Raw genomic sequence first — 15,016 nt, 5'->3', positions numbered from 1 at the left:
GTTATTTTGGTGTGGTTTATTTGACAAATGCATGAATATGAATGAGAGGATATTTCTTAGTATGCTATTTTAATTTTCATAAGTGAATGACTTTGTCATCATTAGATATAGATTTGTCATAATCTATCTACGGACATATGTAAAAATATTTGAGAGTTTTGCAATATAAATAATGAATTTTGTATTCAAAATTATTGGATATATTGAATGATGTCTTATTTGATTCTAAAATTGCAAAGATTATATTCTTCATGTGGGATAATGTGATATCTTATTAAGTTATCATGAATAAGTTATGTAAAACTTCACTAGTGTAAGACGTAATCTACGCCAAATGTTATTTGCTAATGTGAGTATTATATGTATGTAAAACTTCACTAGTGTAAGACGTAATCTACGTCAAATGTTATTTGCTAAATATGAGTATTATATTTAACTGTATTGAATTATTTGAAGGCATTGTGAAAGATACTATGTATCTATTATGAGAAACAAATGTTTTGAGATGTGCTAATATAGATATCTTTGTACAAAGCACATGAATGTCTAAATGAAAGTTTATAGACTTATATTATTTGATTGATTGGCATGATCGGTTGGACCATCCCGGGTCAATAATGATGCGCAATATATTGAAGAGGGGAAAGGATTCTTCAAAGTGATTATTTAAATTGAGGTCATTTGCTCCATAAGGATTGAATCCTTTTAATTTAATGAAACATATGCAAAGGAGATGTAAGTAGGCCTATACATCGTCCATATTGACCATTTAGTGTTTTAAAATCGATGCATCGTCTAAATGGGTCACTAAAGTCGCAACATGATGTTTGCGTAATTAATTGCTTATCTTATAAGATTGGGAACATGTTCCATATTGTTGGCAATAATGATTATTAAGAGTAAATGAATGACTATAAATTGGGGCCATGTTATTATTTACATTGCATGCAATAACTTTGAACTCGCATCATGCCAATAATTTATTGTGTTTCCTCCCCACTGAAATTGGTTTATGTTCAGAAACCACATATGTCTCATAAGAGTTTTGAATGTGTATTATATGATTAAGTTGCTCCACCACAATGCACAGAGATGAGACTTCAAAGAATGTTGGAAATAATGTTGGGAAAATAGACATGCCTTGGAAGTGTGTAGGCTTATGCTTTGATTCAGTTTGAAACTGTCTGATTAGACTAGACATTAGTATGGTTGTTTTGGGTATGAGTTGGAACATGAAAGAGGTGTACATATTCAATAAAGCCATCATTGGAATATTTGTTTATGGCTTATGTTTTTTCATTGACATGATTTAGTTTTCCCAACATTAGGGGGAGATGTTCCCAACATTAGGGAAAGTGGAAAGCAGCTAAAGAAGTGAGAATGAATTATCAAAGATCCTCACACCAGTGAATATAAGCTTAAAGTTTGTGTGATAATTCATTTAGAATATTTAGTAATTGCCAGCAATGTTAACTGACCAAAAAGCTGCTTATGCTCCGATTGATAATAAGTGAGAAAAGTCGATTCCAAAATAAAAGCCTCGAAATAAAAGGAGCATACAATTTAGATGGTCAAAGTCGAGGCATAAAGACCCCAAAAAAGACTGATGATGAGAAACTAGACATGGAGGTTTTGGAGAAACCCGGGGTACCTGGAAATAATGAGATCTCAATGAGTTGTGACATGTCTAGAGAATTATGGAATCGAAAAATAAATAAAAGCGACGTCGAGATTGATTGAATATGATAGCGCTAAGAGTATGAATAATGTGAGGATCTTGAAAGCATGCATGCAAATAAATTGATATGTTATGAATGATTGGACAAGATGAAAAGACGCTAGTAGTTTGGGACATGAAGTCCAAGCACTTGAAAGTGCAGAAATTATATGGCGGAAGCAACTAAATTAAAAGTCTGGCAAAATGAGAAAGTATTGATTCGCGTCTAGTATATAAAAATAATGCTCATTTGAAATTGAGATTCCATGAGGGATATAAAATGCATGAAGCATGTCTCGTGATTAAATATGGTGTGAAAAGTTCTCGAGAATAGAAAATGTTATGTTTGAAACTTATAAAGAAATCCGAATATGAATATGATATAAGTTTCATGTATTTTGATGATTTGAATATTAATGGAACTCTGAGAGAGTGTCCAATGATGATTGAGTTTATAAAAGACTAAGTCTCTCTTTTGGTTTATGAATATAACATCTTACGATGAATCAATGTGCATCATGAAAGCTAAGAGAGATAGATGTTAAATATACTTTATTTGGATAATGAAAGCTAAGAGAGATAGATGTTAAATATACTTTATTTGGATAAATGATGCTCATGGTTATAAGGTCATATAATAAAGCCCCTTTGATTTCCAAATATATGATCACAATGTTCGTTTGGAAGTGTCATCTAAGCATTGATAGTTCTCGCGATTCAAACATTAGATAATACATCATTTACTTTGAATTTATAAGCAGTACATAACTTGTGAAGTAAGAGGATGTACTTGAAAAATATGTATGATGTATTGTAAAACATGATATGTATTGAGAAAGTGAATTTAAGGAATTCATTCATGCGAGAATCAAACATATAAATTAAGACACTTACTATTACAAGATAAAAGCTGTTGGTTTGTGATATTGATTTGTGCCAACCAGCGAATTTCAAGTAATGTGATCATGAGAGGGAGAAGATACGCGTTGCACTCTTTTTCCCTTGAGCAAGGCTTTGTCCCACTGGGTTTTCCTGTCAAGGTTTTTAATGAGGCAACATCCCCAAGCGTATCAAAATAATTATGTACTCTTTTCTCTTCACTAGAATTTTGTCTCATTGGGTTTTATCTAGTAAGGTTTTAACGAGGCATAATGTCTTTAGTAGATGGACATCCAAGGGGGAGTATTATGAATAAATATTATATGGATGTCCATATATGGTAACTAGATATTTGTATTGTATTGTATTGTGAGATTTGTTTCTTGGAGAAGACTCTTACTTGTATCTATATAAACATTGTATTGGTGATGTTAATAAATAAATTACTCCATCCTTCTCTATCTATTGTCTTCTTTATTGTTCTATATTTTACAGTTTCACAACAATGTTAATAATTCAAACATCTATAGGTAACATTGACATATAAGGTGAACATTATCATGGGACTTGAAATTCGCCACTACACGCTAAAAAGGTAAATACTTGAAGAAACAAGAATATATATTCGATGAAAGGCCGCTAAGTCATCAACCCCTCCCCAAATTCCTTAAATGGACCCAATTTTACCACTTAATTAGTGATTTATACTGGGTCTTTTTATGCAAGGGGATACCAGAGCCATGCATTTAAAACCTATTATAACATATTATCTTTGACTCAATTTAAATGTTTAAATTTAAAATTTTAATTTTTTTTGTTTAACTTTGATCATTAATATTTTTATTTGTGTTATATAATGCTTAATTAATGAAAATATAGATATATGAATTGGTTTTAAAGTATATTTTATATTAACATAAGTTCATCAATTATAATATAACACAAATAAAAATATTTATTATTAAAATTGTTAAAATGATTTAGAAAGTTAAACTGAAACATTTAACTTAGGATGAACTCATGAGTAATCTCAAAATTTAGTGTTTGAAAAGAAAATAAAAGTTTGAGACGACATAAATAGAAAATCCATGAATTAAACCTCGTGTAGCATAATGCATGCCATGGTTTTTGTGTTAGAATATGAACACATAAACATACATAATCACGAGTAAGCGCAACGGAAGAAATCGAATCAAATATGCAATCAAATTAATTAACAAATAATATAATTGAGTTGTGTACCTTATGCAAAGCTCCAATAAGATAATAATAATAATGATATTATTATTGCTTAGGGTTTAAAGCAAAACCCATCTACGATCGCACACTAGACACCCCGAATAATGTATGCTAGTACCCCGATCACTTAACCGAACAACCCTTTGTTACAAACCCTTAACTTGAAGTCGAAAACCCTTAAGAGAAAAAGAATTTCGGCCACTTCAAGAAAAAAAGAGAAGATGAGAGAAAACTATGTGAAAAGAAAATAATAAAAAAACCTAGAATTAAACCCTCTATTTATAGGGGATAATTAGGTTAAACATTACTTGAAAAATAAGCTAGACAAAGGCTTACAAAGCCTTGTTACCATGTCAAACTAATTAATATATTACTTTAATATATCAATTAATATTATCGAGTTACCGTGTCATTTCGTGTGACCCCGTAGGCTTAAACTATTCCCGGACATGCGATTTATAATAAAATGATCATACTCCAACATTTTGCTGACTGCAGGTCTGACATCGCGTTACTGTTATCAACTATACTAGGATAAGTACGTGTTCCATTTCCACATATGCCATGCTAGGGAGCAATTTCTATAGAACTCTGTATTTCTAGTATTATTTCTAAATATTTAATCGGTTTTAAAGTAATTGGCAACATTCAAACTAGAGTGATTAATTTTTGTAGTTTAATTTCACATGTATTTGTATCATAAAAACTATTTGGCGATCCCAAAATAAAAATCCTGGCTACTACACTGTGCAATGCCAAATATATTTATTTAAATGCCTGATATAATTTTATCATAACCGTAATAAGTACTACTTCGTATAACTATGGTGTTGATATATTTACTTTTATGAAAGTTTTGAGGAACAAACTATACCGCTTAATCAATTATAAATAGTAACACAAGTTACATTAAGTTATAAGCAACCTTTAGTGAAGAAATATATGTTCAAAACTAAACATTTTGATAGAAATATATGTTCCGAGTCTCTCCATAACTGCGTTCGTGGTATTTAAAGATATGAGCTCATTGTACGTGACTTTTTAGGAAGGATTAATCGTGTCCAAATTAAATGACCACGACGTCAGGATATGTCTGTCAAGCTAAACCTTTAACTAAATCATTGGGAGGCTGGGGTGGAGCTAGTAGGGGGACTGAAGGGTGCTTAGCCTTCGCCAACCATTTATGTTTTCCAATGGAAGAATAGCTCATAGCCATCTAATACAAATGTTTTTTTTGAAGCAAATCACCCTCAATATATAAATGTATGCTTTCTAACCATGACAGTTCAAGTAAAATTAACTTTTACATTTGGTCCATAAAAGTAAACAATCACAATAAAATTATATTTTACTAACATTTTATTAAATGATTATGTCTTTCACGTTATATTATATACAACGATCAGGAAAGAAATATGGTTGAGCCCCCTCAACATAAAATCCTGGCTCCACCTCTGCTGGGAGGTGCACGTATGGACAATAATCCGATCTCGGCCAAGCGGTTTGCGAACCAACATTTAACCATTAAACTCTACTTAATTCAATACGGGCTTAGAATGAATTTGCTACGTCATCTAATACAAGTTTTATTCAATCACTCTCATGTATATCTTCGATAAGTAAAGTGCTACTCAAATCCTAGAGGCTCTAGAAGGTCTAAAGATAGAATTTAAGAGGGATTGGGCTATTGATCTAGGATGGAAGCAGAACAACATTAAAATTTGTGTCATGATCATGAAATATACAGTTTTGGGATTGATTGCGACATATCTGTGTGTATCTATAAACATATGTTAGTATTCTCAGATATAAGTACATCTCACCTAATAGCAACCACCCAACAAATATATTAAAAAACAGAAGATATTTCTTGTGTTTACGGCAAATAATCAACTAGAGCAAACTCTAATCTAAATTTTAAGAAATGTAATTGTCAATGTCTTGATTTTATTATACATAAATCGAACATATATTATCACGTTTTTATCCTAGAAACTTCCGCTTTTACACGATTCTTCTATCTTTTTTTTTCAAATCAAATTATTTACTGAAACTGTCATTTAATTAGCTCCAATGTCATGTTTTAAGACTGCATTTTAATCATAGAAGATCATTGATCGAACTATATATATTGAAATCGACTCAGCATAAAATTTTTAACATTAATTTTGTACCCGCTCAAAATAACGATAACAACCAATTAAATCGTTACCTCTGTTACGTGTAATTTAGGAGTAGGAGTGGATTAAAATGCCATTTAAAAAAAAAAAAGAAATCGTTACCTCTATCGTATCATAATAAGTGTCCATCTTTTCATTTTGGGTTGTCCGAAGTTAAGTTACCTTTACAATTTTACCTTTAATATAATTTTCAAAAAATTTATCTTTAAAAGTATGTGTAAAAAAGAAGAACATTGTAGGGAAAATGATAAATCTTTCAAAATAATCATCCTAAAAATCATCCAACTTGTTAGAATTCAAGAATGTGATTAATAGAGAAAATAAAATGATTACACTTGTCATTTGTTTTAAAATTTTAAAAAGATTATTAGATTGGAGGATATATCATTTCACATAGTAATCTTATATCATCACTATATCATGTCATAAGGTACCTTCAAATCTTCAATAACTTTGTGTTTCTATATCTATATGATGTTTTAACTAATAAAAGTTAGTCTTGCGAGATAGCAAAAGTAAAAATAATAATGTGGACATGATCATTAAATTGTACAAACTATTTGTTTCTATTAATAAATAGCACATATATAAGAAACTAGATTATTTTTCCGCGTAATACGCGGAATAAAAATACTTAAACTTTTATAATAATATAATTAGCAAAATTTAATATTTACTCAAATAAATTAAAAAGACTTAAAATCAAAGAATGTATTGAATTTTTTTCAGCTTTTTTTATATCATGTACTTGTAAATTATTCGATTCAAATATTATTATACTTTTGATTTTTAAAGACCTGTTATATTTGTCCAAAGACCTTATGTGAATTCTAACACGATTCATTTTACTTATTAAAATTCATAAAGAGAACTTGTAAAGTGATATAATGATCCAAAAGATAATTTAAATGGTTCAGATACTATTCTAAAGATAATAAAAAGTATATATCTACACCTATACTTCTATACTATATTATAAAAGAAATAACACTTTACTTTTGGAAGTGTTGAAAAATATATAATATTTTCACTTAACACCTTTTAAAATAATTTTCACTTATTACTCTTTAAAATATTTTCACCTACACTACCCTTTAACACTAATGATTAAATTACGATATCAATCTTATATCTTTTAAAATATTTCTATTAAGTCTTGATATCAATTACTTTTTCATCAACTATTTACACTATTCGACGCCTCATTGTCACCGCCACGACCACTGCCGTATTACGGGGTGATATGCTAGTAATAAACTATATAAGAAAGGGTACATCATACATTTGTATTTGCTATTTAAAAAAGCTATGTATGTTACATTTTGATGAATTTAACTTATTTACTAAAATAACAGTAATAATCATGCATGAAAATTTCGAAACTTAGAGTTTTGTTTATTGAAATTAAAAGTATATTTTTTTGGCATATTGATTATTAGATTTTTAAATACGATTAAGTTTACACATTTATTTTTGGTATTTAAACGTTACCTATTATAAATTTTATTGATTATAAATGTCTCTATCAAAAACTTCGATAAATCGATTCAAACTAATGTATATTTTTTAATAGCTTAGTATTTTACATTTACACAAATCTATTTCATTTCTATATCATCACAATTTTTTTAAGAAAATGCTAAACAAAGCCTTTAAGGCTTCGCTTAACGTGCATAAAAAGATTGTACATTTTCATATCAAAATGTCACCCCTGATTTTTATGGTAAGCGTACAATTATTTAATGCACCTTAACAAAAGCCCTTAGGGCTTTGTTTAGCAAAACCTTTTTTATATGTTGAAGTTTGAATGTTGGTTTTTTTCTTAGAAAGAATAAACCTCTATCAAGTAGGGACTCCCATATTGGCTCAAAGCTAATGTATACGATATACAAAATTTGTGTTTAAAGTACGATATTGAAGAAGAGCCAACCAAAGAAAATTATAAAGAACTTAAAATAACCATTAACTAAAAATTCAACCAATAGTGCATGTTACTTGAGTTAATCATCAACGTATATTCAATAAATATCATTATATGTAAATATAGAATGTAATTTAATATTTAATTTAATAATTTAGTAAATTAATTTAAAAAAGGTAAATGATGTAAGTAAAGTAATCCAAAGGTTAAATTTAATTTTGTTTTTCATCCAAAGGTTATGGTTTTTTTTAAAATGATTTTAGGAAGTTGTTTTATAATTATTGGGAGATAACATAAACTTGATATCTACATTTTACGTGCAAGCAATGTTTATGCACATGATCTGTTTATATTTATAGGTGATCAAAAGGAAAATATTCGTTACAACTTATTTGTTCATTTGAAGATATGAAACCTAAGATGGATGGATTAGAAGAAAAATTGGTGGAGTGACATGAATCACAGGATTGGCTTGCTATATAACCATTGATTTTCAAAAGGTGGGTAATGAAATGGAACCATTTTGCGTACTAATTAGAACCCATCCATACAACATTTGGAAAATCACGACTAATATATGATTGATTGACATAAAGTCGTGTCAATACAACTTCTCGTGTAATATATCCAACGGAACAGTTAAAATTCATAAGTCTAGAAATGCTTAGAAAAGATAACGAGACATCTATAATTATTAATAATTTATCTATAATATAACTAAAAGAGGGAGTTGGGATACACTTGACACCTTTAATCCTCTCCTTTAGGTTAATCCTTCATCCTTATTAATCCTCTTTAACTCAATTTAAAAATAATTAATTAAACTTTTTGGTTTTTCTTTACCAATTTAAAATTAAAAATAATTAATTTACACTTTTTTGGATTTATTGGTAATCTATAATATAACTCACGTACGACAACAAAAAAGAAACTACGATCAACTACAAAAGGTTTTTTCTTTTTATATATTTTACACATAATTAATCATTATTATTAATTTTTAACATTGAATTCTTATGTTATTGTTATTATTATTTCTTTTAATTTAGTTTGAGCTTCGTTATGGCTTTTCCTTCAACAACAAAAAATATGACCACATTGATTCATATTAAAGATCTTAAGCTAACACATGTTAACCATCATTTACGACTCCGTGTTGTGCATGTATGGACTGTTTCGGAGTGGAACAATCCGAATAAAATCAAAACGTTCGAGATGGTCTTTGTTAATAAATTGGTATGGATTTTTCAAATTATATAGTTTACACTTCTAGAATATAAGAAACTGTAAATTTTATATTTAACTAAAGTTGAAAAAAAAAATGGGTAAACTTGAATCAATATTTATATGGAGTTAATTTTCGTATGTTTTTTCTTTAGTTTTCGTATTGATTAAGTTGTGATATATGACTTAACTAATTTAAATATTATATATTAAATTTTGTATTTATAACCTATATTAACTTTTAGGATTTACGATTATATCTTTCTATAACCTTTTAGATATAAAGTCCAAATTTGTTATGAGTAGGTTTCTGATTACTTTAATATATTGACTTTGATATCGTTTTTAAAGTAGCTCATTAATGGTGTATACTTATGATTTACGATTATATCTTTCTATAAATTTTTAGATAAAAAGTCGAATTTTGTTATGTGTAAGATTATGATTATTTTAATATATTAACTATGATTATTTTGAATCTGTTTTGAAAAACTAACTCATTAATGGTGTAATTTTTAGCCGTTGTTATTTTGTAAGGGAAAAATGCTACATATTGAGACGGTGTTGAATGTTTTAGTATGATTATTTAGCATGGTGGAACAATTCATCATTTTAGTTTATGTATGACAGATATACTTCGGATCTTATGAAAAACATAATATCAAATTTAAATAATACCTTTAGATAAAACCTGATCTACGTTATGTTTAGAATTTAACACAACAGGAGATAGCTTGCAATGGTTTTGGCTCGACTCTTTTTTTTTATCAGTAATTTGTTTCCCTATCTTTCTTGCATTAACCGATAAAATCATTTGATCGACGTTTGTAATGTCTTTGGTTGGGTTCTTTTTTATCCTCAATAGTTTTCCTGGATCTGTATGTAAAGATGTTTATTCGGTTTTTATGGTTAATTTGTTTGGGTTTATTTTTTAAAATTGGATTAAATACATAGAAACATACTAATAGAACTTACCAGTTTTTTTCATGTTTTTTTGCTATTTACAGGGAACTATCATACATGGCTCGGTCAATTGTGAATGGGCGGAAAATTTTAAGAGTATTTTGACCGATGGAGTGGCTATCCAACTAGCAAATTTCCAAGTTGATTTCGGTATATCTATTTAATATATTTGAATTCCAATTTTTTAGCTTTGATTAATATATTTTGAGACTACCCGTCCATTGGATAGACCTGAACACTAGTATAACATATCAGAATCGTGAGTATGAGGTTGTTATGCACCAAACTTGGATGAAAACCCCTTACATATCAATATTTTAATATTTTGAATAAATATTTGCCCCCATGATTTTTATGGTTTTAAAAAAGATATATGAGTGGTTTTTCATCAAACTTAGGTGTCTAACAGTCTTATATTCTCTTCCCCCATAATATATATATATATATATATATATATATATATATATATATATATATATATATATATATGGTAACACTCCGGTGAGAACACTTTTATCTAAAAGTACAAAAAACATGATTTTCTTGATTTTGACAGGCCAATGTGTTGTTAAACATTTAAATAATGATAATTAGTTATACATTATGTTAGTTTTATGATCTTTTAATGCATCAAAATGTAGTTTTTAAGTGTTTTCACCGTGTTCTTATTTTAAAACTGTTATTATTTAATTGTTCTCATATATATATATATATATATAAATAGAAAAATGAAGATATGGAAAGATATAACAACAACAAGACCCAATTTCTGAATAGAGTATGGGAGAAATAAGCAGCAAAAATTTTACCTCTACCCAAAGATAAAGATACTGATTCCATGAAGACTTCCGGCTACAAAAGGTAAAGTCAAAAAATGTATTTAAGATAAGGAAAGATAAAATAAAATTAAAATAAAGTACATATATCGATAATTACATATATCACTACTTAAAAAAAAATGATTTGCTTGAACAGACGAAATTTTTTTTTAACTGACACCACTCATACCATATGGCATATGGCGATGGAGATTATTTCCATAATCCATGGGTTGCCTGTATTTCGAAATCAGTGTATGTTGGATTCACACCATAAAACCATTTTCTAGGACGCTTTAACATGTTTTAAGATATAAAAATCTACAAAACATGTACTAAAATTTAAAACCTTATGAAATATCATATTTTATGATCTGTTAGGACACAATTTAAGTCCTGTATATATGAAACATCTTATTTTATGGGTCATTATTATGTGTTTCATGATATTGGTGTTCTATAAAACACTTAAAAGTGTTGTAAAAACTTTATATTATACAACGCCTTTAGATGGATGTTTCTGCCATTGGTCTTATCAACTAAATGGTCCCTTATCGTATCATTTTAGAACGACTTTGGGTATCCTGTCAAGCCTGATCAATTTGTTGTAGTGTCAATTAGTTTGGGAAAAATACTAGATCCTCTTAATTTAATTAATAATCCTTCTAATTATAAAATCATGACACATGGAAAAATCAAAAAATGAAAATATGATAAAGAATAAATGTGTTACACATGTCAACTTTAAAATATTTAGAACAATTATTAGGTTAAAGTTAAAAAAGGTACCCCGTCCGTCCCAATTTAAATGTCATGTTGAGTAATTTTGACCGTAAATAACTTTGTTTGTACTATATGTTAGTTGATGAAACTTATATGAACGAAAAGTACATTAAAAACTTAATTCATTCATATATTTTATATCAAGTGTTACATGACACAAACAAAGTTATTTACGGTCAAAGTTAGTCAACATGACAATTAAAATGAGACGGAGGGAGTATATCATTTCTTGTTTTGTTTTCTTTTCTTAATGATCATCTGAAATTGCAAGCATGTTTAAATCTGATGCTTCTACTTTAAATGCAACATTAACTAGCTGTCTAGCTAGTCCCAATATGGTTAAAGATTATTAAAGGTTGGCAAATGTTGGCAAGTCAATTGATGCAAGGCTACAAGTATACAACTCATATAAAAGTTTGTTTGTAAGTGGTAACGTTAAAAAAGAACAAAATGTTAGCTATGTATCTAGAACTGGTAGAAATTTGATTGCCCGACCGAAAATAAAATCTACAAAATTTTGATTTTCCTTGTGTTTTTGACAATACTAGTATGAAGAGAGACCTGTCGATAACGAGCGGTATAGTGATATATTATATAAATTTTCTAAATACGAAGAGAAAAGTGGATATGACTTTTAGGTAAGGAATTTTTTTTAAACGACGTGTTAGTCGATTAGAGGTTTAAACCATGTCAATGACATTCAAACAGACAGTATGCTAGAGGTTGGAACCCGAAGGCATCGCTGGAGACTAAGGGTGCGATGACACAGCTCGCACGCGTCTGAAAAGGTAAATGCTTGAAACAACGAAGAATTGGGATTTGATCCAGGGTCTCCAAGCCAACATTCCCTCCCCAAACCTCAAAAGAGGGCCATAGGTGGCCATTTGATATAAGATCAAGTGGTTTGGTAAGGAATTTTTTATTTATTGTATAATAGATAATGATTTTAGTCATAAATCCCTCTGTTCCATTTTAGTTGTTACGTTGACCAACTTTGATCGTAAATAACTTTGTTTGTGTCATGTAACACTTGATATAAAATATATGAATGGATTGAGTTTTTAACGTACTTTTCGTTCATATAAGTTTCATCAACTAACGTACAGTACAAACAAAGTTATTTACGGTTAAAGTTAGTCAACATGACAATTAAAATGGGACGGAGAGAGTAATATAATATACTAAAATATGAAAAAATTTATACCTAAAAATTAAGTGCTATTTAACAATCTCACATTCTAATATATAATTTAAGTATTCCAAATTAGTAAAATAAAAAAAAAAAAAACAAAAGAAAGACCCTACAAGTCTACAACAACATCTAACAACAAAACACATCTCTATCTCTCTCCGTACCGTAGCCGGGGACAAATAGCTGTACCATCTCCAAACGTAACCCACCCACCCACTAACTTATACTACTTGTTTCCCTTATAAATACACTCATAAACACCCCCCTTTCTTCTCATATTTAACCCCCCCTCCCTCTTTGTGTCTCCTCTTTGACACAAATTCCATAAAACTAAATTTGTTGCCACTAATGATCCCAATTACAACGATCACTACTTCATATATATCACAACATCTGCAACGAGTACAATATCATCGTTTTTCATTTTATCAATATTCATTTTTCACTACTTTTATAATACGAGTGATTTTTTGTAATGGAGACACCACCTTATTATAATTATGCACCACCACCACCACAACATCATGATTCATCTCGACCAACCATTGGGTTCCCACTTGGAACCGCTTTGCTTCTAATAGTTGTTTTTAGCCTTAGTGGCATTTTTTCATGTTGTTACCATTGGGACAAACTTCGTCACCTACGAGGTGATTTTTCAGATGATGATCCAGATTCATCACATCATCATGACTCATCTAATTCCAAACCAAAACTTATATATTCGGTAATATTTCTTATTCATTCCCTTTTCTTCTAATAAGATCTTGTAAGATCAATAATTTGACCCCATATAGCACAAAGTATTTTCCTTTTTCTTTTAATAAAAATTTTAAGTTCAAATCTACACTTAAAACTAAGACACTAAGGTTTTTTTTACTGATTTAATAATTAAAAATTTAATACATTTAGTCAAATTTTATTTTTTTTACTTAATAAACAAAAATAATCGTCAATTATCTATTTTTATCTTAATACATACAGATATTCAGCCACTTAACTAAAAAAAAAACATACGGGCTCTAAAACCAATAGTGGTAAAAATTGAAACAATTTTCCACCTCTCACACCGATAGTGATAAATCGATCTATTAACAACAATTTTCCACTCACAACAAATATGTATCATTTATTGCATAATATAATATACAAATGAATAATACAAGATTATTGTGAATGGATCAAATTTATTGTGAATTTATAACTCTCAATCTCACACCCCATTCTAAATTAAATGCATGGTTTGTTGTCTTTGTATAATTTGTTGCTACATTAAAGCGGCATGAATAAATTTTTTTGTAAATAATAATTGTATTATTTCTGTTGGAATTGAAAAATATATAGGAAAAGAAGCAAGAAGAGAATGGGAGTATGCCAGTAATAATGGCCGGAGATCAATATGCAAGGTTTATAGCAATGCCGTGTCCATGTGAACCACCGAGACAAGAAAATAAGATTACTATGACTATGCAAGAGCTTCAGACGCCACCTAAGCCGCCGCATATAGCCATTTCCATGTGTTAATATGTTCGAATACATTTTTATTTTATTTTTAATCAACATATATAGTGTAGAGTTTTTTTTAGAGTGAAATAGAAGTTGTGATTCTTTTTCTACACTTGTAAATTGTTGTTAAAAAGATAAGATAAAATAATATATATTATTGTTTTTTTTATGGGTTATAAGTCTTAATACCCTTTAAAACGGTGTATAAGGGCATCCCCTATGGTGAGTTGAAGAAAAGCTTTTTTTAAAAGAAAAAGTCTTTATAAAAGTTGATACCATTAGGTAAAAAGGCTTTTTGATGTATAGCTTGACCATCTTCAACTTTTTTATCAAAAGTATTTTTCTTGTTTTAGTGATAAAAAAAGTTTTAGAAAAAGCTTTTCCATTGCAAAGACGACTTTTTAATAGGTTGAAAATGGTGGATAATTAAGTGGTAAAATAAAAAAGCTTTTAAATTTTTTTTACCATTGTAGATGCTCTAAAGATGATTTTGTACATATTAAACGCCAAAATATTAACTATTTGATCTAAACTTTATTTTTACACTTATATTAATTGTTGTAGTCATTTCTATTTTGACTTACTTGGTGTAACAGT

The 15,016-nt window shown here is 28.9% G+C and overlaps 1 protein-coding gene across 1 annotated transcript; it reads left to right on the top strand.

The window, feature by feature from the left end:
• The first annotated feature begins 13,197 nt into the window (after positions 1–13,197).
• Positions 13,198–14,588, top strand: LOC122605614 (uncharacterized protein At5g65660-like). The gene is made up of 2 exons (XM_043778575.1): positions 13,198–13,640; positions 14,258–14,588. The coding sequence occupies exons 1-2, from the start codon at positions 13,392–13,394 to the stop codon at positions 14,435–14,437; spliced, it is 429 nt and encodes a 142-aa protein (XP_043634510.1). The 5' UTR covers positions 13,198–13,391; the 3' UTR covers positions 14,438–14,588.
• The last annotated feature ends 428 nt before the right edge of the window (positions 14,589–15,016 follow it).

This window comes from Erigeron canadensis, chromosome 6 (assembly GCF_010389155.1).
Source record: "Erigeron canadensis isolate Cc75 chromosome 6, C_canadensis_v1, whole genome shotgun sequence".
Taxonomy (NCBI): Eukaryota; Viridiplantae; Streptophyta; class Magnoliopsida; order Asterales; family Asteraceae; genus Erigeron; species Erigeron canadensis.
Note: the sequence above shows the minus strand (reverse complement) of the source record. Positions and strands in the feature narration are given on the sequence as shown.

Excerpts from the sequence above, each read along its gene's own strand:
- LOC122605614 (XM_043778575.1), top strand. The coding sequence starts at position 13,392 with ATGGAGACACCACCTTATTATAATTATGCACCACCACCACCACAACAT. Across the intron at positions 13,641-14,257 it reads AACCAAAACTTATATATTCG|GAAAAGAAGCAAGAAGAGAA; the intron begins GTAATATTTCTT and ends AAAAATATATAG.